General features: G+C 44.9%; 2 protein-coding genes and 1 non-coding gene across 8 annotated transcripts in view; 1 reads left to right on the top strand and 2 right to left on the bottom strand.

Annotated features, from left to right (window-relative positions):
* MFSD11 (major facilitator superfamily domain containing 11) overlaps positions 1-19757 on the bottom strand; it is a 41703-nt gene extending 21946 nt beyond the window's left edge. For 2 of the 4 annotated variants that reach the window (XM_054459591.2, XM_063657121.1), the window contains exons 1-8: positions 18780-19045; positions 18236-18291; positions 16182-16289; positions 15199-15278; positions 14974-15070; positions 13777-13835; positions 12752-12896; positions 2754-2794 (exon numbers count right to left, since the gene is read on the bottom strand). In XM_054459591.2, the coding sequence (XP_054315566.1) occupies positions 2754-2794; positions 12752-12896; positions 13777-13835; positions 14974-15070; positions 15199-15278; positions 16182-16289; positions 18236-18291; positions 18780-18875 (682 nt within the window). In that variant the 5' untranslated portion in view covers positions 18876-19045. The other 2 variants (XM_054459588.2, XM_054459590.2) reach the window with 2 other exon arrangements.
* LOC129018433 (U6 spliceosomal RNA) lies at positions 4107-4210 on the bottom strand. Its single transcript, XR_008495264.1, has one exon. It is a non-coding gene; the product is annotated as a U6 spliceosomal RNA (small nuclear RNA).
* Positions 19758-19868: 111 nt separating the features above from the next.
* Positions 19869-20312, top strand: part of SRSF2 (serine and arginine rich splicing factor 2) — a 3248-nt gene continuing 2804 nt past the window's right edge. For all 3 annotated transcript variants that reach the window (XR_008495208.2, XR_008495207.2, XM_054459595.2), the window contains exon 1: positions 19869-20312. This exon is cut by the window's right edge and continues 116 nt beyond it. Coding sequence is in view for 1 of the 3 variants with exons in the window: in XM_054459595.2 (XP_054315570.1) it covers positions 19869-20312 (444 nt within the window). In the remaining 2 variants the exon portion in view is untranslated.

Genomic DNA, 20312 nt, shown 5'->3' with positions numbered 1-20312 from the left:
TTTTTTTTTTTCTGAGATGGAGTCTCACTCTGTCGCCCAGGCTGGAGTGCAGCGGCGCAATCTCAGCTAACTGCAACCTCCGCCTCCCAGGCTCAAGCAATTCTCCAGCCTCAGCCTCCTGAGTAGCTGGGATTACAGGCACCCACCACCATGCCTGGCTAATTTTTGAATTTTCAGTAGAGACGGGTTTCACCATGTTGGCCAGGCTGGTCTCGAATGCCAGACCTCAAGTGATCCTCCCACCTCAGCCTCCCAAAGTGATAGCATTATAGGCACGAGCCACTGCACCCAGCCTAATAATGGGTATTCTGACAGACAACTTTCTAGGCCTGCAAAGATGAAAGCCAAACTTTTGACAGTGATTGACCTCCTACCTTGCTAAGGGAGTCAGAGTATAGTCCTTTTAATTATCACGTGTGGCTCAATTTATAATTATAAATGCATTCCCAAGCCGGGTGTGGTGGCTCATGCCTATAATCCCAGCACTCTGGGAGGCCGAGACGGATGGATCACTTGAGGTCAGGAGTTTGAGACCAGCCTGGCCAAAATGGAGAAACCCTGTCTCTACTAAAAAATGCAAAAATTAGCTGGGCGTGGTGGCACGTGCCTGTAGTTCCAGTTACTCAGGAGGCTGAGGCAGGAGAATCACTTGAACCTGGGAGGCAGAGGTTGCAGTGAGCCAAGATGGTGCCAGTGCACTCCAGCCTGGGCAACAGAGCATGACTCTGTTTCAGGAAAAAAAAAAAAAAAAAAAAGGCCGGGTGTGGTGGCTCATGCCTGTAATCCCAGCAGTTTGGGAGGCCAAGGCAGGTGGATCACCTGAGGTCGGGAGTTCGAGACCAGCCTAACCAACATGGAGAAATTCATCTCTACTAAAAATACAAAAATTAGCCAGGTGTGGTGGCACATGCCAGTAATCCCAGCTAATTGGGAGGCTGAGACAGGAGAATCACTTGAACCCAGGAGGTGGAGATTGTGGCGAGCTGAGATCGCGCCATTGCATTCCAACGTGGGCCACAAGAGCAAAACTCCATCTCAAAAAAAAAAAAAAAAAAAATATATATATATACACAAACACACACACACACACACTCACGTACATATATACATATACACATATATATACACACATATATATGTAAAAAACTATGACTATATTCCTGAAACAATATACTACGTAAAGAAGGCTCAGACTCCCATGCTCATAGACCCTTTCTAAAAAAACAAGCTACAGGCATTTCTGGCCAACAGTTAACATGCTTTGTGTCATCTGAGCCAGGCCATGGCTGATTAGATCAAGACTTTGCACTCCAGCCCAAGGCAACCTAGAAACTAATCATTAGTACTCAAGGGCCATAAGGGCCACATGTCATTAACGCCCTGTGGCCTACAATAGGCTTAATGAATACACATGGCCTCAAAAGCCTGCTCCCTTCTTGAGAATAACTGCCCCAGTCAGATTCCCTCTCCTGAGAAAACAAAGAAGCTGAGAGAGCCATAGGCAGAAGCAAAAGGGACTCACTGCAAGTTTCTGAAGGAAATTATGAGAATCTGGCTCAAATCCCAATTCCGCCACCTACTAACTGGTTGACCTTGGGTAAATTATTTAAATTTTTTTTTTTTTTTTTGAGACAGTCTCACAGCTGCCCAGGCTGGAGTGCAGTGGCGCGATATCAGCTCAGTGCAACCTCCACCTCCTGGGTTCAAGCGATTCTCTTCCCTCAGTCTCCCAAATAGCTGGGACCACAGGCACACACCACCACACCCGACTAATTTTGTATTTTTAGTAGAGACGGGGTTTCGCCATGTTGGCCTGGCTGGTCTGGAACTCCTGACCTCAAGTGATCCACTCACCATGACCTCCCAAAGTGCTGGCATTACAGGTGTGAACCACCATGCCTGGCCCTTAAATTATTTAATTTCTCTAAGCCTCAGTTTTCTGTTCTGTTAAACCGAGACAATGATAGGTGTGTATTATATAATAACTCGTAGAATTGTGAGAATTACATAGAGTAAAAAACAAAGAATTCAGCAGAGTCTTTGGCCAGGAAGACTTCTCAATGCATGAACATAATTATTCTTACTACCTTCTGGGTCACTGGAGCTACTGCTTTGCTCCAAGAAGTAGCAAGCAATCTGCTTTTTTTTTTTTTGAGATGGAGTCTCCCTCTGCCACCCAGGCTGAAGTGCAGTGGGGCAATCTCGGCTCACTACAACCTCCACCTCCCAGGTCCCCTTAAGCAATTCTCCTGCCTCAGCCTCCTGAGTAGCTGGGACTACAGGTGCATGCCACCATGCCCAGCAAATTTTTTATATTTTTAGTAGAGAAGAGGTTTTGCCATGTTGGCCAGGCTGGTCTTGAACTCCTGACCTCAGGTGATCTGCCTGCCTTGGACTCCCAAAGTGCTGAGATTACAGGCATGAGTCACTGCGCCCAACCACAATCTGCTCCTAATTACCCTGCAAAAATCCCAGGAGACTCTCAACTTCAGGGAGAACCTGAGTGCTGTGCAGCCTCTTTCCACTTCCCTCACACACCTGGGCAGGTGGGCAGTCATACCATCATCCATCCCTCACAACCCTCATGTTAGAGAGATGTTGATAAGGAAGATCAATATATTTCAGAGCAGCATACCTGGAAAAATGCAAACCCTGGGGTGTCATCAATCCAAAGTTACCAGGGAAAAGGGGAAAGGCAAATGCCGAAGTTGTTCCTGAACAGTTCTTGCATTTCAGATACAGAAAATACTTACTAAAAGCATCTACTGCCTTTGTCAGATTGTTCTGGGCAGACCTGAGAAAATAAAATGTAAAAAATAAGTTTTTTCTTTTTGAAAATAAAAAAACAAAAATATGATCACATTTTCATTTATGTTCGTAAAAACCCTGTCCTATACCAGGTCTGAGATGCATTTCCAGTGACTCGAAAGCTCCCTGCCTCAGGGTGTCCCTCATGGCCACACCCTCACTGCAGGTATCTAAAGTCCCACCTGGGCACCTCTCTATTAACTATGGAAGACGATTCTTTCAGATTACACTTATTCTACATGTTTGCGCACGTCTTTCTCAGAAATGATACTTCACGCAGTACAGAAATACCTTCTATCCTGTTACTTTCATTTCCTTTCTTCTTCTTTTTTTTTTGAGACGGAGTCTCGCTGTTGCCCAGGCTGGAGTGCGGTGGCGCGATCTCGGCTCACTGCAGGCTCCGCCCCCCGGGGTTCACGCCATTCTCCTGCCTCAGCCTCCCGAGTAGCCGGGACTACAGGCGCCCACCACCTCGCCCCGCTACTTTTTTGTATTTTTAGTAGAGAGGGGGTTTCACCGTGTTAGCCAGGATGGTCTCGATCTCCTGACCTCGTGATCTGCCCGCCTCGGCCTCCCAAAGTGCTGGGATTACAGGCGTGAGCCACCGCGCCCGGCCCTTTTTTTTTTTTTTTTTGAGACAGGGTCGCACTCCATCTCCCAGGCTGGAGTGCTGTGATGCAATCTCGGCTCACTGCAACCCCCACCTCGCAGGCTCAGGCGATCCTCCCACCAGCCATCCTCCCACCTCAGCCTCTTGAGTAGCTGGGATTACAGGTGAGTCCCACCACACCCAGCTAATTTTTTGTAGTTTTGGTAGAGACGGGGTCTCACCATGTTGCCCAGGCTGATCTTGAACTTCTGAGCTCAAGTGATCCACCTGCCTCAGCATCCTAAAGTGCTGGGATTATAGGCATGAGCCACCACACCCGGCCTATCCTGTTACCTTCAAACTGTGAAAATAATCTGTGAGGACTCAATTTTCTACCGCCCTTACTATGAAAAATAAGTTCTTTGGCATTAAAACCCGTCAGAGACTTTTGTTATTTTCTGCATCCTGAGAGGTGGTTGCTTTGGATGTGGTATCATGAAGGCTTTCTTGAAGTTAGCTTTCATTCATTTCCTTGCTGCTATGACTGTTTGGGTATCGAGAACCAAGAGACTTTGACAGGTACTGTACTCTCGATCGGCTTCACATCAAAATTCAAGCACTGACAGGTGACAACTGCTATGTGCTTTCTGATGAAGTGTTTTTGGGAACTGGATGTCCTGTAACCAACATGTGACAAGATTTTTTTTTTTTAAATATGGAACACTTCACGAATTTGCATGTCATCCTTGCGCAGGGGCCATGCTAATCTCTGTATTGTTCCAATTTTAGTATTTGTGCTGCCGAAGTGAGCACAAGATTTTTATATGTTATATGTTTCTATACCAACAGTGGCATCAAATCTCAGGTTTTAAAAGGGAGGTTTATTTTAAAATCTATACTAATATTTACCTCAGGAACATTACCAAGGCAAGGATTCATGCCTATCTCCTGCCCTGCTGAGAAAGGTGGGTCTTCATTGCAACCTGCAATTTTACTTATCCATACAAGGCAGGTCAAATCACAGACTTGGGCAGGGTGCAGTGGCTCACGCCTGGAATCCCAGAACTTTGGGAGGCCAAGGTGGGCTGATCACTTGAGGGCGGATTACTTGAGGTCAGGAGTTTCAGATCAGCCTGGCCAACATGGCGAAACCCTATCTCTACTAAAAATACAAAAAAATTTAGCAGGGTGTGGTGGTGTACCCCTGTAATCCCAGCTACTCAGGAGGCTGACATGAGAATCGCTTGAACCCAGGAGGCAGAGGTTGCAGTGAACCGAGATCACGCCACTGCACTCCAGCCTGGGCAACAGAGCAAGACACCATCTAAAAAAAAAAAAAAAAAAAAAAAAAATCCCTGACTTTTCCAGTTTACCAAGACTACTGCCGAAACACTACTGAATGCTTGAAATCATGCTCCAAAGCTTAAAACATATTTTTCTTATTCATCCACCAAGACTGATGAAGTCAAGGAAGTGCCTAACATTAGATCATTGTACATCCTATGCCTCATTTTCTCTTCAATGGGAAATGGAAGTGGGTTATCTAAGGTGATATACAGAGCAACTGCAGCTGTCTGAGGACTGAGCAACAACACGCCTAAGCTATAATACTGAGGATGGCAGAGTTCTTATTGATACCATTTGCTTTCATTAATCTGCAATTTTCATTAAGCAGACATTTCCTTCTATGATTCCTTTGGAGAAATAAGTTTTTAATTATACTAGAATCATATTCAATAACACTCTTCAGAACCACGAATGCCCTCCTTGTGACATGGCTGGGATGCACAATGATCTACTTGTTGAAACAAGGGCTTTGGAGTCAGAGGCCTGGCTTTACCGCTAATTAGTTGTGTGATTTTAGACAAGACAAGTGACTTCATTTCTCCAAGTATTATTTCCTCATTCATCAAATAGGGATGCTACGACTTACCCATGGGAATTAAATAAGATGATGCAAGTTAAGCATAATTGTTAATAAGATTATAAGAAAGTTTTTAAAAAACATTTTTTCCTTAAATTTTTAAAGATTTTTCTTTTCCTTTTTTTTTTTTTGAGACCGAGTCTTGCTCTGTCATCAGGCTGGAATGCACTGGCACAATCATGGCTCAGTGTAGCCTTGACCTCCTGGGCTCAAGTGATCCTCCTGCCTCAGCCTCCCGAGTAACTGGGACTACAGGCATGCACCATCATGCCTGGCTAATTTTTAAATTTTTGCAGAGATAGGGCTCACGAGGTTGCCAGGCTGGTCTGGAATTCTGGGGCTCAGTGATACTCAGACTTCAGCCTCCCAGAGTGTTGGGATTACAGGCATGAACCACCACACCCATCCTAGAAAGATTTTTTTTTTTTCTTGAGGCGATGTCTCTCTCTGTCACTCAGGCTGGAGTGCAGTGGCGCGATTTCGGCTCACTGCAATCTTCGCCTCCCAGGTTCACGCCATTCTCCTGCCTCAAGTAGCTGGGACTACAGGCGCCCGCCACTACGCCCGGCTAATTTTTTTGTATTTTTTGTATTTTTAGTAGAGACGGGGTTTCACTGTGTTAGCCAGGATGGTCTCGATCTCCTGACCTCGTGATCCGCCCGCCTCGGCCTCCCAAAGTGCTGGGATTACAGGTGTGAGCCACTGTGCCCAGCCAAAAGATTTTTAAAAGATTACATTTCTCGCCTGTAATCCCAGCACTCTGGGAGGCCAAGGCAGGTGGATCACTTGAGGTAAGGTGCTCGAGACCAGCCTGGCCAACATGGTGAAACCCCATCTCTACTAAAAATACAAAAATTAGCCGGGCGTGGCAGGTGCCTGTAATCCCAGCTACTTGGGAGGCCGAGGCAGGAGAATCACTTGAACATGAGAGGCGGAGGTTGCAGTGAGCCTAGACCATGTCACTGCACTCCAGCCTGGGTGAGAGAGCGAGACTCCGTATAAAAAAAAAAAAAAAAGATTACATTTCCTCCTAACAGCCAAGTCTACTCCTATATCTCTAAATGGCATTTTTACGAAAAAAAAGTAATGTAAAGATCTTGTTAACTTAAGAAATATAAGGAATCTTAATGGTGATCCAATTAAGTTAAAAAATTACTAAAACATGGCCAGGCGCGGTGGCTCATGCCTGTAATCCCAGCACTTTGGGAGGCCGAGGCGGGCGGATCACGAGGTCAGGAGATCGAGACCATCCTGGCTAACACGGTGAAACTCAGTCTCTACTAAAAATACAAAATATTAGCCAGGCGTGTGGCGGGCACCTGTAGTCCCAGCTACTCAGGAGGCTGAGACAGGAGAATGGCGTGAACCCGGGAGGCGGAGCTTGCAGTGAGCCGAGTTCACGCCACTGCCCTCCAGCCTGGGCGACAGAGTGAGACTCTGTATCAAAAAAAAAAAGAAAAAAATTACTAACACACAAAAAAATAGTATGCTCTAACCAGCAAGAAAACTTTTTTCCTCATCATAAAACTCATGCCTTCCCTGGAAGCAAATACGGTTTAGATGCCATTAATTGGTAGTACCCTCATTTTATACTTGGATAGGATGCCATGTAGGATTCCAATATTTTACCTTTCAGGCCCCAATTAACTGATTTATACTCTACAGACCACTAAAATACAATAATTCAGCTGCAAATTACTTCCAATTTAATTCAGTGAGTTGTTTACCATTTAAGTTAGATCACTGTCAGTCCTCTCTCGAACCCTCCAATGGCTTACCATCCTACTCCAGGTAAAAGCCACACCTGGCTCACCTCTTTCAGGCCCTGACTTAAATGTTACTTTCTCAGCCTTCCCAACTCTATAACTGCAACAGCTCCCCTTCCACCACCCACTCTCATATTTCTCTATTGCTTCTCTGCCTTTTTTTTTTTTTTTTTTGAGACGGAGTCTCACTCTATCGCCCAGGCTGGAGTGCTGTGGCGCAATCTTGGCTCACTGCAACCTCCGACTCCCTGGTTCAAGCGAGTCTCCTACCTCAGCCTCCTGAGTAGCTGGGATTACAGGCACGCGCCACCACACCAGGCTAATTTTTGTATTTTTAGTAGAGATGGAGTTTCACCATGTTGGCCAGGATGGTCTCCATCTCCTGACCTCGTGATCTGCCCACCTCGGCCTCCCAAAGTGCTGGAATTACAGGCGTAAGCCACCGTGCCCAGCCTGCTTTATTTTTTTATTTAAAGAACCATATGGAGATCAGCTACAGCATACATTGTTCCTTCTTCTTCTTTTTTTTTTTTTGAGACAGGGTCTCCCCCTGTCACCCAGGCTGGAGTGTGGTGGTGTGATCACCTCAGCTCACTGCAACCTCCGCCTCCTGGGCATAAGCGATTCTCCCACCTCAGTCTCTCAAGTAGCTGGGAACACAGACATGCGCCACCATGCCTGATTAATTTTCGTATTTTTTTTTTTTTTGGTAGAGATGGTGTTTCGCCATGTTGCTCAGGCTAATCTCAAATTCCTGGGCTCAAGCGGTCCGCCTGTCTCGGCCTCCCAAAGTGCTATGATTTTTATTACCTGGAAAAGGAACCACAGGCCAAGCGTGGGCCATCACATGCATCCTGTGGCTCCTTTTTGGGGTAATAAAAGTATTCATAAAATATTCTAAAATTGGTTTCAATGACGGACGCACAACTCTGTGAATATACTAAAAAGCACTGAAGTGTATACTTTAGATGGGTGAATTATATGGTATATGAGTTATATCTCAATAAAGCTATTTTTAAAACCTGCCTGTTTCTTTTCTCTCTGTCACCAACTAGAAAGCAAGCTCCATGAATGCACAAACTTCTGTTTTATTTAGCACAATGCTTGGAATATCAGAGAACCTCAAATATAGGGGAAGGAAGAAAGGAAGGAAGAGAGGAAGGAGGGTGGGAGAGAGGGAAGGGAAAGAAAGGATGAATGCAGGAAGGTAAGAAATGAAAGGATGGAGGGAGGAAAGAAGAGAAGAGAGGAAGAAAAGAATACAGGGAGGAAGGGAAGAGGAGGATAGAGGTAACTGCCAATGAAGAAACACGTAGATATCACCCAGCTAATAAGTCCTCAGAGACACAAATTACGTACTTGAGATAGAGGACAGATTTTTTTTTTTTTTTAAGACAGGGTCTTGCTCTGTTGCCCATGCTGGAGTGCAGCGGTGTGACCACAGCTTACTGCAACCTTGAATCCCTCTGCTGAAGCTTCCCCCCACCTCGGCCTCTCAAGTAGCTGGGACTACAGGCATGCACCACCACACCTGGCTCATTTTTTTTTTTTAAAGTAGAGACTAGGTCTTGCTATGTTGCCCAGGCCGATTTCAAACTCCAGGGCTCAAGCGATCTTGCCTCAGCCTCCCAAGGTGCTGGGATTACAGGCAGGAGCCACTGTGCCCAGCCAGAAGACAGACAGAACTGTCTCTTTGGAGCTCTTCAAATCTTTCAAGTCTTCAAATCTTTTTCTGTGAGGCCTTTAGGTGGGAACCTTTAAAACAGAATTCTACTTATACCCTCAACAGCTTCTAATCACACTAAGAAGAAAACACAAACCTCCTTATCTTGGCTGACATAATCTGACCCTGCTACTGCTTCCACCTCTTCCTTCGTGGAGCCCAGAGCCCACCACACCCTTCCCACTGCCTGACTTTGGGAAAGGCCACCCGCTGACCTTCATGTCTCACCAGGCAGGTCTCAGGGAGCCACCCCACTCTCCACCCCCATCTCCCCACCACTCTCCTCCCTCTCCCCTACTCTCCTCCTCTTTCACAGTCTTCCTAACACTCACTTTGCTATTTTCTTACACGTGCATTGTCTACCACCTCCTCTAAAATTAAGTCCGTAAGAACAAGGACTTATCTGTCTTGTTCACGCCTATATCCCTCAGGCATAGAAGAGGGCTGCCACAAGTCTGTGCTATTTGTAGAACAAAGACACAGAAGCTCCAAATTTAGGAGACGATTCAGGAAGAGAGAATGCTACAAAGGCTGAGCAGTATTTCTAGAAGAACACCAGCTCACAGTTACAGAACCCCTCATCCACCTCCCCAACTTGGCAGTTCCTTGAAAACAGGGATGGGTGGCATTTGTCCTCTAGGACCAACACCAAACATGTGCTGGCTGAATGGGGGGTCAGTTTTGATTGAATTTGTGGTATTCACCTTCACAGACTCCTTCTCCAGTAACTACTGGTTTGTGCTTTAAAACAAAATGTTTTGCCAGGCGCGGTGGCTCATGCCTGTAATCCCAGCACTTTGGGAGGCCAAGGCGGGCGGATCACCAGGTCAGGAGTTCGAGACCAGCCTGCCCAACATAGTGAAGCCCCGTCTCTACTGAAAATACAAAAATTAGCCGGGTGTGGTGGCATGCGCCTGTAGTCCCAGCTACTCGGGAGGCTGAGGCGGAAGAACCACTTGAACCTGGGAGGCAGAGGTTGCAGTGAGCCAAGACTATGCCATTGCACCCCAGCCTGGGTTACAAAGTGGGACTCCATCTCAAAAAAAAAAAAGTTTCACCATGTTGCCCCGTATGGTCTCAAACTCCTAAGCCCAAACAATCCACCTGCCTCATCCTCCCAAAGTGCTGGGATTACAGGCGTGAGCCACTGTAACCAGCCCCAGGCACAGATGTTCTTAATGTGACCTACCTAGAATGATGACTCCTTCTCAAAAGTTTACAATTTACTTTGCTTAGATCTGAAGAATCATTATCTATGGCAGCTATATTCTTGTGAAATGTATTTCTTAAATAACAAGACTTGAAAGTTGAAATTAGCCAGGCATGGTGGCGCACGCCTGTAATGCCAGTTACTGAGGAGGCTGAGGCAGGAGAATCCCTTGAACCCGGGAGGCAGAGGTTGCAGAGAGCCGAGATCCCGCCACTGCACTCCAGTCTGGGTGACAGAGCAAGGCTTTGTTTCAAAAAAAAAAAAAAAAAAGGAAATTACTCCTTGATCCAGGGGCTGCAGAACAAATGTTGTTAGAAGGCATGAAAACAACATTCATCTCCTTGTACACCTCCAACAAAGCACTTGGCTGATCAGGTACATTGTCAATAAGCAGTAATATTTTGAGAGGAACCTTTTCTTCTGAGCAGTAGGTCTCAACAGTGGACTTAAAATAGTCAATAAGCCATGCCGTAAACAAATGTGCTACCATCCAGGCTTTGTCACTGCATTTCCAGAGCCCAGGCAGAGTAGATTAAGCATGATTCTTAAGGGTCATAGGGTTTCTGGAATGGTAAATGAGCACTGGCTTCAACTTCAAGTCATTAGCTGCGTTAGCCCCTAACAAGAGTCGGCCTGTTCTTTGAAGGTTTAAAGCCAGGCATTAACTTCTCTCTAGGTATAAAATTCCTAGATGGCATCTTTTAATGTAAGACTGTTTGGTCTACTTTGAAAATCTGTTGTTTAGTGCAGCTACCTTTGTCAATTATAATAGCCAGAGCTTCTGGATAACTTGCTGCAGCTTCTCCAGCAGCACTTGCTGTTTCACCTTGCACTTTTATGTCACGGAGATGGCTTCTTTCCTTGATCCTCACGAACCAACCTCTGCTAGCTTCAAATTATTCTTCTAAAGATTCCTCACATCTCTCAGCCTTCACAGAATTGAAGAGAGGGCCTTGCTCTGGATTAGGCTTCAGAGAATGTTGTGGCTGGTTTGATCTCCTATCCAGACCACTAACACTTTCTCCGTATCAGCAATAAGGCTGTTGCACTTTCTTATCATTCGTGTGTTCCCTGGGGTGGCTCTTTTGAGTCCCTTCAAAACCTTTTCCTTTGCATTCACAACTTGGCTGTTTGGCACAAGAGGCATAGCTTTCAGCCTGTCTCAGCTTTCTACATGTCTTCCTTGCTAAGCTTAGTCATTTCTTGATTAGTCATTAGCCGGGTGTGGTGGTGCATGCCTGTAATCCCAGCTACTGGGGAGGCTGAGGCAGAGGTTGCAGTGAGCCGAGATCACGCCACTGCACTCCAGCCTGGGTGACAGAGTGAGACTCCATCTCAAAATAAGTAAATAAGTAAATAATAAAGTGAGAGACATGCACGTCTTCCTTTCACTTTAACACACAGACGCTACTGTAGGGTCACTAACTGGCCTAATTTCAATATTGCTGTGTCTCAGGAGAAGAGGGAGGGAGATGGGGGATGGCCTGCAGTGGAACAGTCAGAACACACACAACATTTATCAATTAAGTTCACCACCTTATATGGATCCGGTTTGTGGTGCCCCAAAACAATTGCAATAGTAACATCAAAGATTACTGATCACATCTTATAACAGATGTTATAAGATTATAACAGATGTCATAAGAATGAAATGTTTGAAGTATTGTGAGGATTACCAAAATGTGACAGACAGACACAAAGTGACAACACGCTGTTGGAAAAGTGGCACGGATAGAAAGACTTGCTCGATGCAGGGTTGCCACAAGCCTTCAATTTGTAAAAAAAAAAAAAAAAAAACCCAGTGTCTGTGAAGCACAATAAAGAGCAAGAAAGCAGGGCATGGCAGCATGTGCAGACCAAAGCGCTGCCTTGCTTCTGCTTTACACAAACTTACTGCAAATCTGGAGCATCTAATGCTCCTATGACTGGATAATTTTAGGCCCTTTCTGGATTACAAAGTCAGCATGGGATGCTCAATGCAAAAGTTTTAACAATATATAAAATGCTGTAAGGCAATCTTCACAATGTATCACAAACAAAGCAAAACAAGGGTGGCAGAGATTAATTTCTCATCTCTCCTTCCTCAAATCTAAATGATACTGCAGATCACTAGCCTGTCATGCTTAGATAGTGTCACCTGCAACTGAAATGTGCTTAGGTAATTTACAATTTTTACAAAACACAGGGTTGTATACTCATTCCCCTATTTGGACTACTCTGGGGAAAACCGCCTATGTAAGTTAGTGCAAGAGCCGGATACTATAAGCAAGAGCCTAGTGATAACCAAGGTTCATCTGTGACAACCATCACTGGCCCTGGCACTCACTCACACCACAACAACAGGAAAACTTTAGAGCTGGATCACAGAAACAGTAACCAAGGTCAACACTGCCTTCTATTTCCTTGCCCATGAAAACATGGATTGAGTGAGAAAGCTGAGGCCTGGAGACATGACAGGAATTGCTGCCACTGTCCAGGGTCATACACACACCAGTGGCAAGGCCAGGAATAGACCCAAATTCCCTGTGCACCTTTTCACCACCTCCCTTCCTCTGGTGACCTTTTTTTTCTTCCTCCCTCGCAGCTCCTCCTTTATTTTCTTCCTTTCCTTGCCTGCAGTAACCTACAGAGAGTACTGGATATCAGTTAGGGCTAAACAGGTTGGTAATCTCTAGACTAGATCTACTCAAAATCTATTTTAAAATAAAATAGAATGTTTCCAACATCTTACTCGTTGACTTCCATGTCCTGGTCATCAGAAGACTCATCTTCTCCTAGGACATTTTCAGAATCTGGTTTCCGAATGAGAAAGAACAGAACTGTCCCCACAAGGCTAATCACCGTTAGGGCAATAAACACTGTTCTTCGGTCACTCTCTAAGGAGAAAAAAGAAGAAACAAGATAGTATCGACCAAACAATTCCAGAATTAGTATCATGGTACAAGGACTGCTTATAACTGTCAACACATTTCCTCGTTATATTTTTACTTTAATGCATCAGTAAAAACTTAGGAAAAGGAGACAAATAGGATACCTTCACCTTTGTCTTTCAGTTAGAGAAATATGAATAAGCCAAAGAAAAACAGCACAAGAGCTTAATCGCCTTCTTTTAATCAAAGAAGGGTCCAGAGAAAACAACTGAGCATTCAGAAGTCTTCTGAGAACCACATACTCATGCGCAGTATTCTCATGCGTAGTATTCTCGTAAGCTCGTGCACAGCATAACCTTCCCTTAGACCCTGAGAAGCCACTTAAAGCATAGTCATAAACTATAATCCTAGTTTAATAATAGAAACCAGGCTGGGCGGGGTGGCTCAGGCTTGTAATACCAGCAATTTGGGAGGCTGAGGAGGGCAGATCACCTGAGGTCAGGAGTTTGAGACCAGCCTGAACAACGTGGAGAAACCTGTCTCTACTAAAAACACAAAATTAGCTGGGCATGGTGGCGCAGGCCTGTGATCCCAGCTACTTGGGAGGCTGAAGCAGGAGAATTGCTTGAACCCGGGAGGCGGAGGTTGCGGTGAGCCAAGATAGCACCACTGCATTCCAGCCTAGGTGACAAGAGTGAAACTCCATCTCAAAATAATAATAATAATATAAACCAAGGAAAAGGCTTACTAAAAGCTAAAATCTGCGAGAACTTGAGGTGTCGGGGTTCATGAGAACAATGCTTGAATAAACCAATAATGGGTATTTCTATATAACTCCTATTATGCTTTGAACATATCTGAATAAAGCAACGTGAATAAAACAAACCTGATATCTGAGTTTTCCCTTGCCAGGCAAAATATATGTAGAGATTTCCAAAGAACAAGCTGGGGGAAGAAAAGGGAGGATAGGATGTTGGGAAATTATTTTAGTATTTATAGTTTTTTAAAAATAATTATTCCCATTATTTGTTGTAAGAGAGGGAGAGAGAAGGACATCATTTTTAAAGCATCTACCTGTCCTGGGTCATTTAAAACTATCAGCTTCATCTGGACTCTGATAAACTTAATTGCCCCAGATGGAATTCAGTCTCCTTCCATGTGACAGTAACCTGATTCAGAGGCACCCTTCAAAGAAGAATTGACTCACTTTGAAACATGTGATTTATTGCAACTCTGGAAATGACTCTGGAAATAAGCCTAAGCTAAATTTTTAAGAATCTGTTTCTAAAAATCCATGATTTAGTTATCTGCATCTAATCAAATACTTTCTTAAGCATACTTTCCTGAAGAAAGAACCATTCACTTACACACTAGTTTCTTAATATACAATCCTTTAAAATGTAACATTTGCACTTGTTAAGCCCTGTCAAGGCCAAAATTTTAGGCGCGATTCATGAGGGTGATTCCTCAGGAGAGATTCCAGAAATCCAACAGTCAAGAGCAGAATAGCTGTTTTGCTTTCTTCTTAAGAAAAATGTTAAGGCCAGGCATGGTAGTTCATGCCTATAATCCCAACACTTCGGGAGCCCAAGGCGGGCGGATCACGAGGTCAGGAGTTTGAGACCAGCCTGGCCAACATAGTGAAACTCTGTCTCTACCAAAAATACAAAAAAAATTAGCCAGGCGTGGTGGCGGGCGCCTGTAATCCCAGCTACTCAGGAGGCTAAGGCAGGAGAATTGCTTGAATCCGGGAGGCAGAGGTTGCAGTGAGCCGAGATCATGCCATTGCACTCCAGCCCAGGTGACAGTGTGAGACATCGTCTCATAAAAAAAAAAAAAAAAAAGTTAGTATGCTATATTCAGTATTGGTATAAATAGTCCTGAGTAGCTAGTGAGCCACCATACCCAGCCATCATTACAAGTAATTCTATAAAATTGGAATCATGTCACATTTAGCTAGAACTTAAGTCACGTAACATGGAAGATCCAAATTGTCAACCAAAGACCTAAAAAATGGTATGACAAAAAAAAAAAAGAAAGAAAGAAAAAGAAAGGAAAGACTGAACTTCAAAAGGATAATTACCTAGACTGCAGAAGTGCCCAGAAAATTCCACTGTTTCTCCCAATGGTGTGCTCATCCGAATTTATTGTCAGGCAGTTTCCTTGTGCTGTCCAAAGCACTAAAATTCAACCCAAAAGTTTATCAAGGGAAAGAAATTCACTTAGAGTTACATACTAAACACATAAATAATACCCTTAGATAGGCCCCAGAAAAGAAAGCAGAGAAGTTAAAAATCAAAATGCTTACCAGCAGCAGCAATTCCAATGAAAACAGAGGCTGTGTAGAAGGACCATGGGAAAGGCTGGATAAAAACGGCAATGTACATGCTAAAATATAACAGGTCAAGGTATTATAGTCAAACGATACCTGAAATAGAATGCCAATTATGCCTTCTAGGAATCAGTTCTGACATTCTCTTCTTTTAAAACTCAACCTGTAAAGCATCGCTCCAGTTTTGAAAAAAGGGACACAATCAACTTTCTCATTTCTTAATTAATTTTTTTGAGACACGGTCTCACTCCATTGCCTAGGCTGGAGTGCAGTGGCACCATCACAGCTCACTGCAACCTCCACCTTCTGGGCTCAAGCCATCCTCCCACCTCAGCCTTGAAAGTAGCTGGGACTACAGTCATGTGCCACCAGGCCCGGCTAATTTTTTTTTATTTTTGGTAGAGACAAGGGTTTCACCATGTTGCCCAGGCTGGTCTCGAACTCCTGGACCCAAGTGATCCTTGGCTCAAGCAATACTTCGGCCTTCCCAAAGTGTTGGGATTTACAGGTGTGAGCCACTGTGCCTGGCCCATAATTTAATATTTCAGATTTGTAAAATCAGACATTTTACAGGTTTGCAGTGTTCTCTGCCAAAAGCTTAGCACATCATGGAACTATAGTTCTAGAGTTCAGAGAAAGATTTAGTTATTTCATTTGAATCTCCACTTATTTCCAGTCAACTGACAGAAAATAAGATTATTTCATAGAATGTTCTTTTCAACCCTCAGAGAGACTTTTGGATACTATTTTTATTAACAGTAAAACAAAAGCAGATATAGATACATCCTATCACATTAGAATATGATATCCCTGAGCAACAAGTACTGAGCCAAAATTCCTAAAATACCACCTATATTCTGTTCAGTCCAAGTCTATAAATTATTGTGACAAGTATACTATCTACTTGAAAGATCCTGAAAAATGTTCTAATTAAATAAGTGCAAGATTACACTACTCACCTGTAAAATAAACCACTGGCAAACATAGAGAGTTGAGGACCTACAATGGCAACCACTGACGGTGTAATCAAATTTGAAGCAGAGAACACTCCATAGATAATAGCCATGCTGCACACATAATACACAAACGGAAAAAAAAAGAACAAAGCCCTTGTATGCTGTGTCACTGTTTAAATCCATTTGTTTATAAATTTTACAATAAACACTCATATTATTTAGTCAGAATTTATGATAGTTACATAATTAAATTCAATACCATATAAAAGTGTTCATTTATACAAAATATTGAAGCCCACCAACTGTGCTTTGGGATCCGTCTGCCTACAACAATACATTTTTTACATACTGGTAAGTCATAGTAACAGGAACTGTGCCAAGTACCTTATACATATTTTCTCTTCTAATCCTAACAGCACTAGGAGGAAGATACTGTTATTATCCTCATGTTAAAGAAAAGAAAAAGGAAATACAGTGGGGTTAAGTAATTTCCCAAAAGTCCAGCTCGATGGCTGGTGAATGTCGAGCCAGGATTGCATGACTCCAGAGGCCCTAGCCCACCAATCTGCCCTAGAAACTTAGCCTACAACTCCAGCAGCTTCATGACATTTCTCTGCTATAAATAACAAGCGCAGAGCTACAACTTGCTTAAGCCAGAATTTATTTAACTCAACCTAATGGTCTCACTTGAACATTATTACTCAGTTACTATTGACCCAGCCCTAGTACGTATGTCTTGTACGAAGTGTGATTAAAACCATTTCAAAGGCCCTGAATTCATTTACTAGACACTATTCATAAATCCAAAGTAAATTATTCTTTGGCTTTTATGCATCTCTCAAATATCAAATGTGTTTTTGCATTTGTTCTTTTTTTTTTTTTGAGACAGAGCCTTGCTCTGTCGCCCAGGCTGGAGTCCAGTGACACAATCTCTGCTCACTGCAAGCTCCCCCTCCCGGGTTCACACCATTCTCCTGCCTCAGCCTCCCGAGTAGCTGGGATTATAGGCGCCCACCACCACGCCTGGCTAATTTTTTTTTGTATTTTTAGTACAGACGGGGTTTCACCGTGTTAGCCAGGATGGTCTAGATCTCCTGACCTCGTGATCCGCTCACCTCCGCCTCCCAAAGTGTTGGGATTACAGGCGTGAGCCACCGCGCCCGGCTGCATTTGTTCTTTACACAAGACAAAAAAGTAGAAAAAGCTGTGCTACTAATCACTTAGAAAAATGAACAGTAACATCCCTTCATTCTCAAATATTACATACAAAGCTTAGGATAGGGAAAAAGAACCAAGTATGAGTTATGGGTTTGTGGGGGGCGGGGGGGGGGGGTGCCATGATCCAATCTCTAACTCTAGAGAAATTAAGAAACTGTTTCTATAGCTCGATGTAGCCATTCCATGGCACATATTTCAAAACATGTTGTACACAATAAATAACAGGCAATTTTCATTTGTCAATTAACAAATCTAATTTTAAAAAAGAAAAACCTGTTTGTGTATATATACCTGTACATATTACATTCTCAGCTCCAATCACAAGGTTGTAGCGACTTGTGAAGGTCTTTTCATTTAACCCATCTGTAAAATTGGGACTAAACACCTTAACAAAAATCTAAAAGCTCCTGACATACGCATATCAATCGTCACGAAATTACAAAAACAGAAGGACCAAATGTTTCAAGAATCACAACATCTTCTGTTTAGCACTGGGAATTCTAATCATGACAATACTAGAGTGCTTATTCAATGCCATGCACTGTGCCAAGTGCTTTACATGCATTGTCTGAGCTAGCAAATTGGGCTCATGGAAACGCCTGCCTAAGATAACAATGCAATAAATACCTTGTAAAGTCAGGATTTCAAACCTAGTGTCTAATTCCACAGGAAATCTAAACTCATCAGCTTTATTCTATTATGTTATCTCAGTCTAGGTACCGAGAAGAGAAAATGCAATCACCACTTATTCAACCACAATATTCTACTGCTGGTGATTCTGATGAGATTTAAGCAACTACTCTCAAATATAAAGCAAAATCAATCATACGGTACAATACCTGGTATATCCACTGCCGTGAAAATCTGTGCTATTTAAGCTCCTGATGACAGTTTGCTGTGTGGAAGATAAAACTAATCAACGAAAACGCTTTGCAGTCTCCCTCCCACCCTTGGGAAGTGTGACTCCAAGTACTCAGCAAGAGAATAAAGTAAAAGTTCATAATGTACTTAATACTTCAGTCCATTATGAGAAAAGAAAAAGGACAACAGAACTGCAGAAGGCAAACCAATGACAGGGAAGGGGAGGAAAACCAGCTGTAACCATCCAAGTACTAAGGAAGCGCTTAATACAAACAAGAAATAAAATAACTAGGTTAACATCTAAACCCCTGATCAAATCAGATTAAACGATAATGCTTAACGCCCCCATGAGAAATGTCTGACACAAGAAATCAAACCTAATCATAAAAAATGAGGAAGCCTGGGTGGGAAAAATAAAAGATGCAATTAAAGTGCGCTATTAGATATAATTAACGTTTATTTTCATTTCTGGAATGCATTATGATGGGCACTTCAAAGGAGGGAGAACAGATTCCAACTCACCGCCACATTTCCACAAGTTTGAAAGGCAGTGAACATAAACATAAAGGCAACTCCTAAAATAATGATGTTGAAAAGCTTTTTAGATTCCGGGGACATTTTGGCTCAGCTCTGCCGGAGGCAGCAGCCCAGGGCAGTCAGCTCTCCTCGGGGCGAAGCCACTGACAATCCTGGAGAAAGAAATGAGATGGTGAGTGGAGAAGGCAGATGCAGGAGCCAGGCAGCCAAGCTGTCAACTTCCAATTCCTGGATCGGAATCCCAGGTTTAGGGCGAAGTTCTCCCCACCGGCAGTTAGGACATTCCTAAGAAGCGATCCGAGTACGGAAGAGCACAACCCCCGGAGAAGCGCCAAGAACGTATCCGCTCCACGTTGAGGGGCCCACGAAGGGGATTAAAGAGCCAAGGGCGAGCCGCAGCAGCCGGCACGACCCCGCCCTCCCGGCCTGACTCACTGCGGTCAGGCGACCGGGTCACCTGACCGCAGCCGCGGCGCCGGCCGCTCGGCCCGCTAGGAAACGTAGTCCCGGGTGGCCTGGCACGCGCAAGCGCTCCGCGGGGAGTCCCCACCGCCAGGATGTAAAGCCGACTGAGCTCTCGGGCTCTGGCGAAAGGGGGTTGGGAAGCGGACCCCGGCCAAGAGCAGTCAGGAACTGCTGGACCGGGCCGAGAGACGACGCAGCGGAGTCTGAGGGGGCCGGGGTCACAGGGAGAGGCAAATAAGGGCAGAAGCACTCTTCAGACAGAGATGGGGCTGAGGGCTGAGCAAAAAAGGGGCGTAAACTTGGAATACTGGCATTAAAAAAAGGTGGGGCCCAGATGGGGAGCACCTCCTCTTCCTCCTGCCCAATCGCTATCGTCCGGCCTCCCAGGCGGAAAAAGCGTTTCGCGGGCTTTCCAACTGCCCGCTAATTCCACTCCCCCTCCCTCCAGCCGTGACTCCGCGCTTTCTGGCCCGCCCGCCGGGCTGTGCGCAGGCTCTTCGGGTAGGGGCTGGCCGCGCGGCAAGGACGTTAGAAGACGGGGCGAGGTGGGCCAATCAGAAGATTTCATTTCCGGGTGGCGCGGGCGCCATTTTGTGAGGAGCGATATAAATGGGCGCAGAGGCCGGCTGCCCGCCCAGTTGTTACTCAGGTGCGCTCGTCTGCGGAGCTCGTCCGTGCTGTTCTCTGGCAAGGCCTTCCCCAGTGTCGCCACGCGGAAGGCAACTGCCTAAGAGGCGCGGCGTCGCACCGCCCAGAGCTGAGGACACCGGCGACAGTTCACGGGGCTCCGGGCCGCCACTCAGAGCCATGAGCTACGGCCGCCCCCCTCCCGATGTGGAGGGTATGACCTCCCTCAAGGTGGACAACCTGACCTACCGCACCTCGCCCGACACGCTGAGGCGCGTCTTCGAGAAGTACGGGCGCGTCGGCGACGTGTACATCCCGCGGGACCGCTACACCAAGGAGTCCCGCGGCTTCGCCTTCGTTCGCTTCCACGACAAGCGCGACGCTGAGGACGCTATGGATGCCATGGACGGGGCCGTGCTGGACGGC

The sequence above is a fragment of the Pongo pygmaeus genome, chromosome 19, assembly GCF_028885625.2.
Source record: "Pongo pygmaeus isolate AG05252 chromosome 19, NHGRI_mPonPyg2-v2.0_pri, whole genome shotgun sequence".
Taxonomy (NCBI): Eukaryota; Metazoa; Chordata; class Mammalia; order Primates; family Hominidae; genus Pongo; species Pongo pygmaeus.
The sequence above is the reverse complement of the archived record's forward strand: the minus strand, read 5'-3'. Positions and strand labels throughout refer to the sequence as shown.